The sequence below is a fragment of the Maniola jurtina genome, chromosome 11 (assembly GCF_905333055.1).
Source record: "Maniola jurtina chromosome 11, ilManJurt1.1, whole genome shotgun sequence".
Classification (NCBI taxonomy): domain Eukaryota; kingdom Metazoa; phylum Arthropoda; class Insecta; order Lepidoptera; family Nymphalidae; genus Maniola; species Maniola jurtina.
In genome coordinates, this window is record NC_060039.1 from 9,426,926 (window position 1) to 9,442,489 (window position 15,564).

The 15,564-nt window shown below is 35.3% G+C and overlaps 1 protein-coding gene across 1 annotated transcript; it reads left to right on the top strand.

The window, feature by feature from the left end:
• Positions 1–1,059: 1,059 nt before the first annotated feature.
• LOC123869631 (alpha-aminoadipic semialdehyde synthase, mitochondrial) lies at positions 1,060–15,020 on the top strand. The gene is made up of 20 exons (XM_045912612.1): positions 1,060–1,287; positions 4,144–4,290; positions 4,485–4,661; positions 4,994–5,146; positions 5,588–5,734; positions 7,094–7,172; positions 7,372–7,499; positions 8,801–8,952; positions 9,534–9,656; positions 10,286–10,457; positions 10,701–10,771; positions 10,858–10,982; positions 11,247–11,481; positions 11,934–12,070; positions 12,152–12,264; positions 12,349–12,517; positions 12,633–12,727; positions 12,933–13,134; positions 13,438–13,614; positions 14,117–15,020. The coding sequence occupies exons 1-20, from the start codon at positions 1,213–1,215 to the stop codon at positions 14,233–14,235; spliced, it is 2,796 nt and encodes a 931-aa protein (XP_045768568.1). The 5' UTR covers positions 1,060–1,212; the 3' UTR covers positions 14,236–15,020.
• Positions 15,021–15,564: the final 544 nt, after the last annotated feature.

Sequence of the window (15,564 nt, forward strand, 5' to 3'; positions counted from 1 at the left end):
TCACAGACGAAGTCCTAATCCTACTTTGGAGCAAGCTTCGGAATGGGATAAAATCATGGATAAAATTATTTAGGTATGTTTTACTCCATGGATCAATGTATTACTCAATTTCACCCACGTTTGACCCGGATGACTAGGGTTTGAACATGGTTTGACATGGGTTTGACCCTTGCTTTTAATCTAAATTTGACAGAATAGCTCAAATTAACGTAAAAAACCTTAGAATAGTCCGGCACTATACTGTAAAAAGTCATAACGGGTAACTTTAGAAACGTGTTAAACCATAACAATGTACAAACGTTGTTCGGTATGGCTAATTTTGTCCTATAATTATACCTACCTACCGGTCTCAAGGAGAAAACGAATGCATGGCCTAGTTGTGACAATGCATATCAATCCATTGCGGTTGTTAAGCAATTGACTCAAGTCGTTAACTGGATGGGTGACCGAATTTAGATGCACGAATTTGGCCTTTCAGTTCCATAGAAAGATTATATTACTTCGCTTCGTACTTCAAAAACACACTAAGCCGCTGCCTAATATCTGATGATAACCGTAAAAATCTTGAGTCGAAAGTAGAAACATTCTCGTAATCGATTGTACGTACGGTATTGTACCAATAGTAGGTATGCGAAAGGATCTGAGTGCCCGTCACATTATTTTCCCAAGGAAACTGCTAACTACCTTTATGTGAATAATGAAAAGGGTTCATGATCCTCAGCAATGAGGAATACAACGCACAGCACCGTTAGAACTAACGTTACGTAAGGATTATAATATTATAGGTAGGTTCATGGCAATTGGCACATCGAAGTTACGAGCTTAATTTGGTTTGAGTATGTAGATTTAGTCCAAAATCAATTTAGGCGAAAATTATTTCAAAGTTTGTACCTAACTGATTACTGATAACAGTTATTCGTCCTATTTGATAAAATCGAAAAATTACGGAGCGTATATGCTGATAGGTAGGTAATAATTAAACGTCACAGAAGTTCTGATTCCTATTTATTTGGTAGGTAGGTAAGTAAGGCAGCAAGTAAGCATTGTAAAAGATGGTTGAAATGGCATCAATATTATTATCGGCATGATAACGGACAAATAAATTACTCATAAAGTTATTTACATCATTACAGGCAGAACGTCTTAAGTGGTTATCACTTATCAGTTTTCTGTAAATTAAGTGCGAATTAGTACAAAAACAATCAGTGTAGAATGTTTTGTAAAAGAGTGGCTCATTTTTCTAAAAGAAAAATAATACGACAACTCGCTTTCTATTCTACTGCAAAGGTACAGTAAATAATGTGTTTTTTTGGATTTTTATTAGTTAAATAAATACCTACTTATTGATTAATTTTTTGCAGCAGTTGCAGTGTTTTATAATTTAGATTTTGGTGTTAATATTAGGTAAAATAATTTGATCGGTTGCACAGAGGCATGCGCTACTTTACGGAAGTCCACGATACACAAAGAGCAGAGTGCAGGATGCTGTGTATCTTTTGCTTTCTATTTACCTTCCACCTACCTATTAGATATAGGTACATATATACCTGTGTGTATAATATGTACACAGGTATCTATGCACCTATAATATTAATAGCAGCACCAGGGCGGGCGGTGCTTAGTGCGTGCATTCATGCTGCATCATGCAGATTGAACGATTTTGGCGGTTGAGGCCAACAGCTGTCGGTGTCCACGTTTACGCTCCATACGTCATTACCGGTAGGTAGAACACACTCATTGAAGACTTTGGTCATAAAAGGCTCAGAGGGCTCAATAGTATCGACGACTAGTAGTTTTGCAAATGCTGCATAGCCCAACTGAATTCATTGTCAGCCTCGTTGTCGACGTTGTTCCTGCCGAATTGTATAATCTGATCTAACATTTCTGACGGTAACAGGTTTTAACATACTTAATCATGTTCGGTAAACATGACTTAGGTTTTTTCTATATTCGATTTAAGACACTTTCGTCTGGAAGTAGGTACAGCTGAGCTGAATCAGTATTTCTTCAAGTGTGAGAGCCTATTTACTTACATGTTTCGATCTTTCCAGTTTATAACATGTCTTCTAGGGTGTAGTTTCGTGGATATTTCATATTACGTCTCCCCACTTTACCTTTTTTTGGTATTAGAATCAGAATTCAGGGTCAAATTGAGTGACATTGCACCTTGTCTTTGTGTTGATCTCTCCATTACATCAATCTGATACAGAATGATGTCTGAAAAACAGATTATAATAGGTAAGTATACTTAGATGGTAAAGGTTTACAATTTATAAAATATACTACCTATTTGAGATAAAAACGTCGTTTTCTCATCACAATTAGGTGTACATTTTGTACACCTACGTACCTGCAGAGCACGGACAGAATTAGCAATATGTCTGAAATCTTGGTGGTTACGTAGCTATACATAAGTTACTTAGCAATGTTGTGTGGTACCAATACTTACCTAAGTGCTTACTTGAATATAATATGTCCGACGGCTGCCCGTTAAGTTTCAAAAATCGAACCCGTCCGGTCCGAGGTCCTTTTCAATGGGCCTCTCACGACGCGACGCGGCGCTAAGATCTGCCCAGTACCCACACACAGTACCTACCCACTAATCTTTTTGTAAAATTATTAAGTGTATTTTAAAATAAATTAAATATACTTACTGTATATCTGTAAAATATTAAATTGATAACTAATCATAATATGGATTAATGTAAATAGTTTAGCTATCATTATAACAACGGAAAACAACTTACACCTGTTATTGATACTTACTGTTACGATGGAAACATAAATAATTTTATCATATCGTTATCTTGGTTATTATTATTATTCAATATTGTTTTATTTATTTATTCTTTTGCTTATTGCTGCATTCCACAAATATTTAAGTCGATATTGCAGAATAAACTTGTAATATCTCACTCTACTGGCTACACAATATACACATAGGCACTTACACAAATAACAATTTCATTGCTATTAAAGTTACATTTATAAACATTTCGTCGATGACAGAAATACTTCGACAAAAAAAATATTTAGGAATATTAGGTATTTGATTATTTCATGTGTGCATCCTTTTCAGAAAAAAACCTATAAAAATCCCTCGTAGCGTGTTGCATAATTTTAAAGCGGCTGCTAGCAAGAAACAGCTTTGCTTCTAAAGCAGTTGTAATGTAATACGAGTATATTATCCTTGCTCTGTGCTATAATATTATAATAAATACATCTAGGCCTCGGATTAGGTAGATTGTAGGCGTTCGCGAAGATCTACGTATAATACGAGCACATGAGGTATAATACGAGAGATAGGGCACTTAACTTTCTAACCGTCACGTTCCTCACGTCACGTCACGTGCTTCATTCGGTTATAACAAAACCGTTTTTGTAGGTATTACACAAAAAAAAAATCGGTTTTATTATTCTTTTGATTTTTTTTTTTATTTCACAATTTTTAGTGGCCCCACTGTACAATATGCTATGCCCAGTTAAAACCCTACTGTTTACTAAGCTATTACACTAATTGCGAGCAATTTGCTCTTATCCATTGAGGAGTTCTGTTCTCCATCTCCGAAGATATTCATCAGATCTTCACCAAATTTATATGGGACCACCTGCACCTTTTCAAACAAAAAAAAATCCCAATCGGTCCAGGGGTCTTTCAGTAATCGAGGAACATACATTAAAAAAAAGATTCCAACGAATTGAGAATCTCCTCCTTTTTTGAAGTCGGTTAAAAAATAAAGCGCGCGACAAGTTTCTGACAGTCGCGCGTAGAGCCGCTCTCCTACTGTATGCTACTGTGCCGCTCTACCGTCACGCATTGCCGTCGCAACTAGCATTGCTTTTATTTTTATTCAGATACAAGTTAACCATTAACTGCAATCTCATCTGAACATGGTAAGTGATGATGCAGTCTAAGATGGAAGCGAATTAACCTGGAAGGGATATGGTAGTTTTTATTAAACTCATTCGTCTTTGGTTTCTACACGGCATCGTATCGGAACGCTAAATTGCTTGGCGGCACGGCTTTGCTGGTTGGATGATAACTAGCCACGGCTCCCACTAGACGAAAGACATATGTCAGGGCTTCAAATAAGCTCCAGGCTGGAGTGTAAGTGATGATTATGATAAGTATATTGATTTTAGCCTCGGCGAGTTATAGCGATCCGCAGAGAGGACCAGTCAGTATGGGAAAGGAGAGCTTCGTTCTCACCGTCGAATGTCAATCGGCTTGTACGGACTGGCGTACGAGTTATCGTGCAGCCTTCCAACCGAAGAGCTTATCCTATGCAGGTACCTACCTAATTTATAAGTAAGTAAATTTATGCCCGCGACCTCATCCGCGTGGACCATACGAATTTCAAACGCCTATTTGTTTCCATTCCACCCCTAAGGGGTGTTATTTAAACACCCCTTAGGGGTGGAATTAAAAAAATCCTTTATAATATAATAATAATATTTTTACAAATTTTCGTTTTTTTTTACAGTCGTACATAAATGCTGGTGCAATTATACAAGAAGACATAAGCGAAGCGAGTGTTATATTTGGTGTTAAGCAAACGCCTGTTGACTTGCTCATACCCAACAAAACCTATTGCTTTTTTTCGCATACGATAAAGGCTCAGGAAGCGAATATGCCAATGCTTGATGCTATATTAGCAAAGGTTAGTGTTTATCTTTTTTAAATTATAATAACTACTAAGTAAGTACTAGCAGGTAGTAAGGAGACGCAGGGACAGTAGGTTCATAATATGGGCACAAAAATAAATCTAACACTTTGATGATTTTTTTTTTTAATCGTCTTGGTCACTTAATACATAATTAGTGCACGCCAAACGAGTAGTCCTATTCTTAACACAGCGTATACCCAAAACGCCATATTGCACCTAAAATTGGTAATATTGGCGATACTTGAGCATTATCTAAGTGCTCTATCTGTACAAATATATTTTTACTTTAAAATGGGGACTGACTTATGTTTTTGTTTGATGTTTAGAACATTCGGCTCATTGACTACGAGAAGCTGATGGATAACGCCGGTAACCGCGTGGTAGCGTTCGGGAAGTACGCCGGAGTGGCCGGCATGATCAACATCCTGCATGGACTGGGACTGCGCCTCCTTGCCTTGGGTCATCACACGCCTTTCATGGTATCTCATCGACTTCTGCATTTAGGATTGTTTTACGTGAAGTACCTACTACATAAATATTTAATATATAGAACATATCAAAAATTTGGGAACCGGCAGGGGTTGAATCTACACCTCTCTCTAGCTATCACAGCCGTGGCAGGGTACTTCTTACGCGCTTCTTCATACAAACGTATTACGCATATTATTCTATTCTTTGTTATTCTAGACCTATAACTAAGCCATATATCGATTTATCTCTCCATTATCTATGCCTTAAAACAAGTATAATATAGTAAAATTGTACTTATTAATTTTAAAAGTTATGGCCCTTGAAAAATATCTATTTCAGGGCAAATCTTGAGGCATCTTCGTGCGTAAATAATAATTTAGTACTTGAGAGTAATTGGTGAAAAATTATTAAGTAGGTATATAAATATAAGTATTAATTTTAATTTTTAGCACATTGGCCCAGCCCATAACTACCGCAACTCGAGTATGGCGCGTCAAGCAATACGCGACGCAGGCTACGAAGTTGCTTTGGGAATGATGCCGAAATCCTTGGGACCCCTTACATTCGTATTCACCGGCTCAGGCAATGTATCTCAGGTGGGTAGGTATTATTATACTTAGTATACAAATAATAAGTCGAAAAGAAATATATGTTATGTTATGTATCTATACTTTGTAGAAGCCCAAGATATTAGAGCGGCCGCGGCATTTCTGCACATTGACCTATTGGCATTTAGCTTTATCAGGGTTGAAAGGATAATAGCAAATTAAGCTTCTTATCTTTTGCGCGAGTTATCGTTTATTTAAAGTGAAATCCATACTAAATAAAGAAAAATTAAAAATATGTAAAAAAAATCGGAACTCTATGAAAGTTTTGGGAGGCGCGGCGTGGCGGCTGTTTATAACTTTTTCATCCATGATAGTTCATAGATTTATACCTATCCTATGAACGAACTGGAATTCAGTTCAAGAAATTCAGGTCAAATTGTTAAAAGAACAGAGACAAATTTTCTATACTTATCAGTTTATAAATTATAAATATTTTGCTACGAAAGTGTGTCTGTCTGCTAGCTTTTCATGGCTCATCCGTTTTACCGATCTTAATGGGTACCTACAATTAATATAGCTTGCATCAGGGGAAGGACAGAGGCTATCAAAAATTCAGAAAAACAGATTTAAATGAAATTTAAATCCACGTAGACGAAGTTGCGGGCATCAGCGAAGTACCTACCTAGTTAAACTCCAAGGGAAAAGTACCTAGGTAGCTTTTTAAGTCATTATAAGAAGTATTTATTAATTAAATACTTACCTTAATTAATAAAGGCGTGTTATTTACGCACAAAATATTAATTGTACCTACATACCTACCTAATCTGTTCATATCTACATCATTTATTAGACCTTTTTAAGGAGATGATAAGTAGGTATAGGTATCTGACGGAAGAGCCGAATGTGGGTATGTTTTTGCCAATTTAATCGATAGGTAATCTTTTATCAAAGTATGTATTTATCGGCACAAATAAAATGTATTATGCGTAGATATGCCGCGTGGTTTCTTGAGGGTGTGTGAGTTGTGACCTACTTAGGAATACCTACCTAACCTACTTAATTACTAACTTACTCGTATTTTGTGGAAAAGTACTGCTTATCGTTATCATACTGTTGGTGCAGGTCATTAAAACGCATCCTTTGCCGTTGTACTTTGGTAAAAAAGATTTTTCCGCTAAAGGTATAGTGGTATAACGGTATATTAATGGTAGGTAAGTAGGTATATGTAAGTAGGTACGTTCTACTAATATCACAAACTACCAAGTACTAATTTTTATAAGTCCATGATACTAATGTTATAAATGTGAAAACATCGATGTTTCATCTAAATAAATAATTGTAGCATGTCTTGTTATAAATTTTGGTGGAAAAATGTCTAGATTATCTTCCATACATTAATATTTTTAGGGTAGTCAAGAAATATTTCAAGATTTGCCCCATGAATATGTCCCACCGGAAATGCTGAGGAAGGTCGCCGAACATGGAAGTAAGTATATAGCATAGTAGCACATATTTATACTATTTAGAGTTCCGTATCCAAAGGGTGCCAACGGGACCCTATTACTAAGCCTCCGCTGTCCGTCCGTCCGTCCGTCCGTTCTTCTATCCTTCCATCTGTCTGTCAGCGGGCTGTACCTATTTCTTGAACCTTAATAGGTAGAGAAATAATAAAATAACAATTCTAGGTCCGAATAAAATTTACGGATGTGAGGTGCGGCGGCGCCACCACCTCGTTAGAAAGAATGGCGGAGGTTACGACCCGCAGGAGTATGAAGAACATCCCGAACGATACATCTCTACTTTCGCACAAACGGTTTGTATAATAAAGTCAAAGTCATTTATTCAAATTGGGTAATATTGTACACTTTCTGATTGTCAAGAAATGATATAGTGGTGATAATTAATTACGTTACGAGGGTTCCAAACGCGCCCAAGTCAGAGAAGCGCTCATACAACAAACTCAGCCGGGCATTCTTTTTTTCCTACCCACATATTATTAGGTATGAATAGATTATTTTGCCTTTCTACATTGCAAAAATTAATTTAGAACAAAGACATTAATTTATTTTTTAACCAAACAAATTATGAAACCAAAATTCATACTATTACAGAGTATCATGTATTGTTTAAAATAATTTAAATACGTAAATGAGTTTTCTTTTTTATGAAATCAATCATTAGATACCTAGTGAAAGAAGATGCTAATTGATTCTAATTTTAACAAGTGTAAATTAAAAATTTATAACACCCCCGACAAGTGAAGGTTATATAGTAACTAGAAAAGACCTGATAACTTTCAAACGGCTGAACAGATTTTCTTGGACTATTTATTCCGCGCCTACGATCCAAAGTATCTGAGTTTTCCAAAACATCATTTTCAAATAAATAATTATGTATCAAGGCAACGTCCATCTTGACAGCTTGACATTTGTCAATTGACATAATATTATGAACCTAACGGTTATCTAACCTTCTTTTCTACAAGAAAACTAGAAAAGAGCTGATAACTCTTAAACGGCTGAACCAATTTTTTTGGATTATAGCTAAGAACACTCTCGATCAAGCCACCTTTCAAACAAAAAAAAGTAAATTAAAATCGGTTCATTCGTTTAGGCGCTACGATGCCACAGACAGATACACAGATACACAGATACACACGTTAAACTTATAACACCCCTCTTTTTGGGTCGGGGGTTAAAAAAGACGATTTAAATAATAATGGTCCAAGAGCTCGCGGAAAATTTTTAAGAAGGTGCTTGATAAAAACAGAAAATTTCTATCATTTTAGTTTGATTTAAAATCGCGACTTATAAACGTCTCACCAAGAATATGGTACCATTTTTTTAAACTGTGTATCTAATCTATGTTTTTATTATTAGTTTGTATATGAATATTAAAACTAAACAACTGTGGCAAGTTCTTTTGTAAACAATTTCTATATTCACATTGTCTAAATGTAAAGCTATCCTTTTCTGTAGAATGCATTATGAAAAGGAGATTTATACATATAGACGTATTATCACGTAGAGATTTTGTACAAGAGATTTGGCCACACAGTTCCTAAATGAACTAAGTTTTGTATCTAAAACGTATTTTTTTTTTGTATTGATCTAGATAGCTCCATACACATCAGTACTAGTAAACTGCATCTACTGGGCGGTGGACAGTCCAAAGTTGCTGACCATACCTGACGCCAAACATCTGCTGATGCCATCACACACACCCTGGCTGCCAATAAGCGTCGGTGCACCGGCTCTACCACATCGGTTACGAATTTTGTTAACCTTATTATCTAATTTATTTAACACTTTATATCCGTATATCGGCATGCTAGTTAGTCGTGTCTTCAGGATGGCGGTCTCTTCCACATTCTTGAAAGACGATAAGTACCTGCCAGTACGTGGACCTACACCAAAGTCTATCGTGCAGTTGCAGCTGCCACATCGGTAAACTTCAATATTTTTAAGCGTAAAACATTATTACTGTAGGTACATACTACATAGTATATAGATAAAAGTGAGTAGATAATTAAATTCGCATTGGTACTAGACCATGTTCTGCGAAATTCTTTGCAAGAGACCTATATGGCCAGCAATGGATGATTTATTGAGGTAGATAAAACATCTGTGACCTAAGAAGTTCCCACAAGTGCCCCATAAGAATCAAGTGCTGTGAAGAGCCTTTGAATTCAACATACTCGTACCTACACGTAATAACAACATATTCAACTACTTATTTATAGTTTCGTTTAGCTGACAACTACGAGTATTTAACCAAGTACTATTTATTGTGATTACTTACCTACTTAGGTTAATGTTTTTCAATAAATATTGTAATATTTTAACAGAATGTTGGCAATCTGCGATATCTCGGCGGACCCGGGTGGTTCAATTGAGTTTATGAACGAATGCACCACTATAGATACTCCGTTTTGTCTCTATGATGCTGATAGGAATAAGGACACTAAGAGGTAAGGAATTACTTGATTTATATATTTACATAGTAAGCGGAAGGCTATAGAACTAGTAAATAAAATATTTACAAAAGTAGCCTCCTACAAAACATATTCCCCATCCAAATATTCATTCAAAAGCAGAATTCCAAAAACACTGGCGCTATTGCCTTTGCTTTGGATTGCACGGATTAGTCTTATTGCTAAATGAATACCTGGCACGTGGATTGATTTCTGAAAAGGAGGCGATTTCAATTTAGTATTCGTAATTTGTAGCCTGATTTGTAAAGTAGGAAGTTAGCTACGTAGGTTCAGTACAAATGCTATTATTATACATCCTAATTATAACACTTTAGAATGATAAGCAGCTGAGAGACTAAGTAAGTGCATTAAGGTGATTGCCCGATTACTATGTAGTATTTATACGCAGATAGATGTAGGTATTTACTACTTATAATATTATATATTTCAATGCAGCATATCTTTGTAGCTTCATGCGTCATATCATTCACTATCCATATTCCAATACTGTGTGAAAATAATTTTATAGATTAGAAAAAAAATTGCTGTGAGAAATTAAAATATTTGTGAAATAAGAACACTTTAAGTCTGGTGAGTGGGTAATTTTTATTAATTGTTATATACAGTTTCAAAGGACCTGGAGTGTTAGTCTGTTCAATCGATAACATGCCAACGCAGTTGCCTCGGGAATCAACGGATTTCTTTGGCGACCTGCTTTTTCCTTACGCTGAAGACATCATGAGCTCTGATGCTACACGGCCACTGGAAGAACATAATTTTTCACCGGTTGTTCAAGGAGTGAGTGTTTTGAGTAGAAAATGAAGATTATTACAAAATTAATTAGCATTTTGGGAAGGAGTGCATGATTCTAATAAGCTGCATTATCTCTTCCAAATTAGCGCACTTATCTTGGACTACATCGGACTAGATCAGTTTTAATTGGACTCGAGGGCTAACTTATCAACGAAATAAAAAACCTTATGTATATTAAGTGGAATATGAACCAATAACACTAATTTCCTGATTGCTTTATTCTTTCAGGCCATTATAACGAGTAACGGAAAACTGACACCATCATTTGAATATATTAACGAACTACGAATGGCTAACAAGTAAGATATTGTGTAAATACCTTCAAATCATATATATTAAAATGGAAGGATTCTGACTGTATAATACTTATGTAATTAAATTTCAGTCGTTCCCGCCATAAGGTGGAAGGCCATGCTCAACAAACTTCGGTTTTGATCCTTGGAAGCGGATTAGTCTCCGCACCTGTTGTTGAATATCTCGCCAGAGATCAAAATGTTTCTGTTACTATTGGTAAGAGAATCTTTATATATCTTTGAATTTAGGTAGATACATATTCCTTAACTTTTCCGAGTTGTCAAGGTCTAATTGAGCCCAAAAACATTTACTTGATATTATAATGGAGTTTACTGAGGTATGGATCAGTTTTTGGGACACGACATTGATAATGGATGGATGTTTAACTTTTTTTTTTGGCTTGACCTTTTTAATAGACTTTCCAAAGTTGCATTCTTCACGTGCTAAAGGTCAATATGGTAATGTAAAGAAATGTTTCAGCATCACAATTTAAAGAAGAAGCAGACGCTCTTGCCGAGCGTTACGGCGTCCGATCAGAATATCTTCAAGCAAATGACGAACATGCTCTTAGAGAACTTGCATCCAAGTCTCGTCTTGTTATATCTCTTCTCCCATACGATCTCCATGGTGCTGTGGCAAGAGCTTGTGTGAGTTCTGGAGCACATATGGTCACCGCTTCTTATGTACGTCCTGAAGTACAAGAACTTCACGATGTGTGAGTATAAATTATGGTCATCATCTTCTCAACACATCGTCGTCCCACTACTGAGCATGACTATCCTCACAGAATGCGAAGGGTTTCCGTCCATAGTTTACCACGTTGACCAAGCGCGGATTCTCTTATTTAACATACCTTTGAGAGTTTTATAGAAAACTTTCAGATATGCCTAAACCGCCAGGGTTATACCATGAAAGCAAGTGCTTGAAATGCGCATAACTTTCAAAATGTTGTTCAATCCAATTGTGGTCGAAATAATTTCAAAGCTTCGCTAGATACCTTAAAAGAAGTTATTTATTTTTAACAAAAGCTCTTCCTCTGATGACGTCAAATTATATAAACAGCTTACGCTTCTGCAGTGTAAAGTTTTGTCTCATTAAATGAGAAGCAATAGGCTATTGACGATTACATTACTACCATTTTATTGATACTTTAACATTATATTGCAGTGCTAAAGAAGCTGGAATAACTTTACTAAATGAAGTGGGCTTGGATCCAGGTATTGATCATTTGCTTGCCTTGGAATGTATACATGATGTACAGAATCATGGAGGAAGGATTGATTCTTTCGTATCATACTGTGGAGGTATTAACAATGAATTTACCATGTACTAAGAATTCAGGAATTCCATTTTTAGATACTTAATTACAAAATTTTGTTTTTCAGGATTACCTGCACCAGAATTTAGTGATAATGCTCTAAGATATAAGTTTTCATGGAGTCCAAAAGGAGTTTTATTAAATACAATTTCTGCGGCAAAATATCTCAGTAAAGGACAAGTACGTCATCTTAGTCATTTTTTTATATTTTTAAGTAAAACTACTCGTAATTTTCCTACTTACTTATTTCAACATTTTAAATAGGTTGTAGAGGTTCTCAGCGGTGGTGAGTTGATGTCAGTTGCACGTGATTTGGACTTTCTGCCCGGCTTCGCTTTCGAAGGATTCCCCAATAGAGACAGTACAAAATACTCCTCCCTTTATGGCATAGAAGATGCGCATACGATGTTCAGAGGGACTCTTAGATACAAAGGTAACTTAAATAATGTATTCATATTGATAAATACCAAGTTAAAAATCTTGGTCCAACGGGAGAATTTCATTATTATTTGTGTAGATGTTTAAGATAAATGTTCTTGCATTTTTAGGTTTTGCTGAAACTATGAAGGCTATGCAGCTTTTTGGCTTAGTTGATCCAAATCCCCATCCATCTTTGCATCCAGAAGGGCCGCAAATAACCTGGGTGATTATTTTTTACCATAATAATTTTGTGAAATTATCATCTTATCCTAGGTTTTCGCTAATTATTTTCAATCAGAGTGTAGGAATTAAAAACCTGGTTTGGTTTATTATGCTCGGTATTTTTAAGTTAAGTTGGTACTTTTCTAATATTTTCAGAAATAACATATTACTTAAATGTATTTTATAGTATCATTTCTTTTTGATAGCGACAATTTGCATGCGAGCTTCTCGGTCTGATGGATCCTTCAATCTTCTACGAAAATCTGAAGACCCGGCTAGCAGAGCGTATTGGAACCACGGGAGCGCAGGCGATTGAGTCTCTTGGATTTCTCAGCGAAGAGCCTATTGTTAAATGTGGCTCGCCGCTTGACACGATAAGCCATTACCTTACTAAGCGTCTACGATTTGGTAAGGATATTTTTTATGTTATATTATACGAGAATTTTCTTTTCAACATAATGTGTGCTAATTACTAAGTGAACCTGAAATTGAAATGAATGGTATAGTTATTTATTTACGCATTCTGGCATAAAATTTCAGTTCACTTTATTGACTAGTCACCTATTTAAAAAAAAAAATGCTATTTAAAAAAAGGAATAATTTTAATGAAACATATTACACGTAATTCTATAGTAAAAGAAAAATTGCCTTACGTACAGTAATCTACCAATAAATAGCTACTTTATATCATGATTAAAAATAATCTTACAGAAAAAGATGAAACAGATTTCGTAGTTCTTCGACACGAAATTGGCGTAACGTGGAGCGATGGGAAGAAGGAGCGTCGTGAAGTGACAATGGCTCTGAGAGGTGACCCTGCGTCGCATTCTGCTATGGCAAGGACCGTGGGACTACCCACTGCTATCGCTGCTAAGATGGTGCTCGATGGTAAGAAACATTCAATAAATTAGAAAGAATTTAGAGTATATTCTGTCAGAGTACTTCCTATTCCTAGCATTCAAGTAGGTACATCACTATAACTTATTAATTGGGTGTGTTGTGGGCACTCCACATATCACTATTATACTAATTCAGGCCTGGTCGTATTTGGAAACCTCATAAAATTAGTTTTAATAATTTTAATTTATTATCACCAATCACCGTTCCATGATTATCTTACAAATCTGACAATTGATAATAATCAAAAAGTGTACAATGGTACTCGTACCTACTTCAAATAAATGATTTCATTTTGACTTTGACTTATAATGGGAGAATATCAGCGATTTCTGTATTTTTTGGTCTTTACATCGTATTCAAGCAAATAATATGGATTACTTTATTAAAATAAGTCTGAAACTGAAAAATGGGGTAGCCTGTAAAATTTAGGTTATCTACAAATTGTGATAACTATATTTTGAGAAACTATAATATAACATGTATATTTCAGGTGAAATCCAGCAGCGAGGAGTAGTGCTGCCGTTTGCTCCTGTTGTTTACAAATCGTTGCTCTCAAGGCTACGAGCTGATGGCATCACTGCGAAGGAAGTCTGCAGGCCTCTAAATTGATTTTAAAATAGTTACATAAATTAATATAGAATATTTTTTTAACTTTAGGTAAAAAGACTGCATCAAATTCCTAATAATTCTTCAGAATTATTTCTTCATAAAATGTTCTTCTATTTACATTAGGTACATTATTCACGTACATCTGTTTGTGGCTTGACTGATTGAGTTGAAGGCATATTGCCACAATAATATTATATTTGTTTTATCGAGACGCAAATAAAGTCGCGAGAAACAGCTAAGTAATTATAATTAATATCTAGTTATTTTTGTATTGTAAATAATATCTTTATTTATATTGATATATACACAGAGCTGTGCAGGTCATAGAGGCATATAAACCCTGCTTAGCCTAGTTGATACTGCTCAATGCTCATTTTTCAATATCACTGTTGCTGTGAAACAGGTGCCTACTTAACCAATGTCTACTTTGGCTACAAAATCCACGCACGACACTAGTTTTACTGTGTACCTATAGTATAGACACTCAGGTTAGTCATTTAAGCTTATATCATTATACACTTAGGTAATTTACCTAATTAATATTTGTGTACAAAGGACTGTTAATTTGAGTCAATAAAAATAAGTCTAATTATTTTAAAATGTTGTTTTTCTTTCACTTAACAATTTGGGAACATATCAGAAAAATTTTAGGAGTTGCTTGAAACTTAGTAAGCATCACGGTTAATAAGTTGACAGATCTAGTTTACCATACTCATGAAAGATAGAAGAAGCGTTTTACTTTTCAGCTTTTATCAAGCATCACCTTAAATTTTCCCACGCGCTCTCAGACCTCGTAGTTTATGATGACTCATGGAGCTATTATTTGTTCTGACCTAGTTCTGACTAGGTCAGAACAAATTATTATTTTTTCTGACCTAATTATTATTTGTTCTGACCTAGATCAGAACAAATCAACAACAAACACACAGACCAAGAACACAACACACAAGAACAAGAACAGAACAGATCAAGTAGGTTAGGTCAGATGGTCAGAACAAATAATAGCTCTCAGTGATGTGTAAAGATGTGTCTACCTACTTACTTGTTCAAAATTATAAGAACTTCATTTCAAAATACTATGATCTTGTATGGTTACGAATCGAAAAAGGTGATTTGACTTAGTCCGCTAGTAATTTAAACCACTACTGCCACTACCTAGTTTAGTAACTACGAGTATTTCCACTACGGACTACTTAGTAATGGAAAAATAATTTATATGTTAATGCAATTCCTGAACCCTTAGGTAATTTCTTTTACCTATTTAATTTTAAAATATTCATCATTTTAAGTAGGTTTTAAATATAAATAAAAATAATTTTAATGTAAGTA

Coding starts and splice junctions, on each gene's coding strand:
- LOC123869631 (XM_045912612.1), top strand. CDS start 1,213: ATGTTTTGTAAAAGAGTGGCTCATTTTTCTAAAAGAAAAATAATACGA. Junction 8,953..9,533: donor GCACCGGCTCTACCACATCG/GTTACGAATTTT, acceptor ATATTTTAACAG/AATGTTGGCAATCTGCGATA. Junction 13,615..14,116: donor TGCTAAGATGGTGCTCGATG/GTAAGAAACATT, acceptor TGTATATTTCAG/GTGAAATCCAGCAGCGAGGA.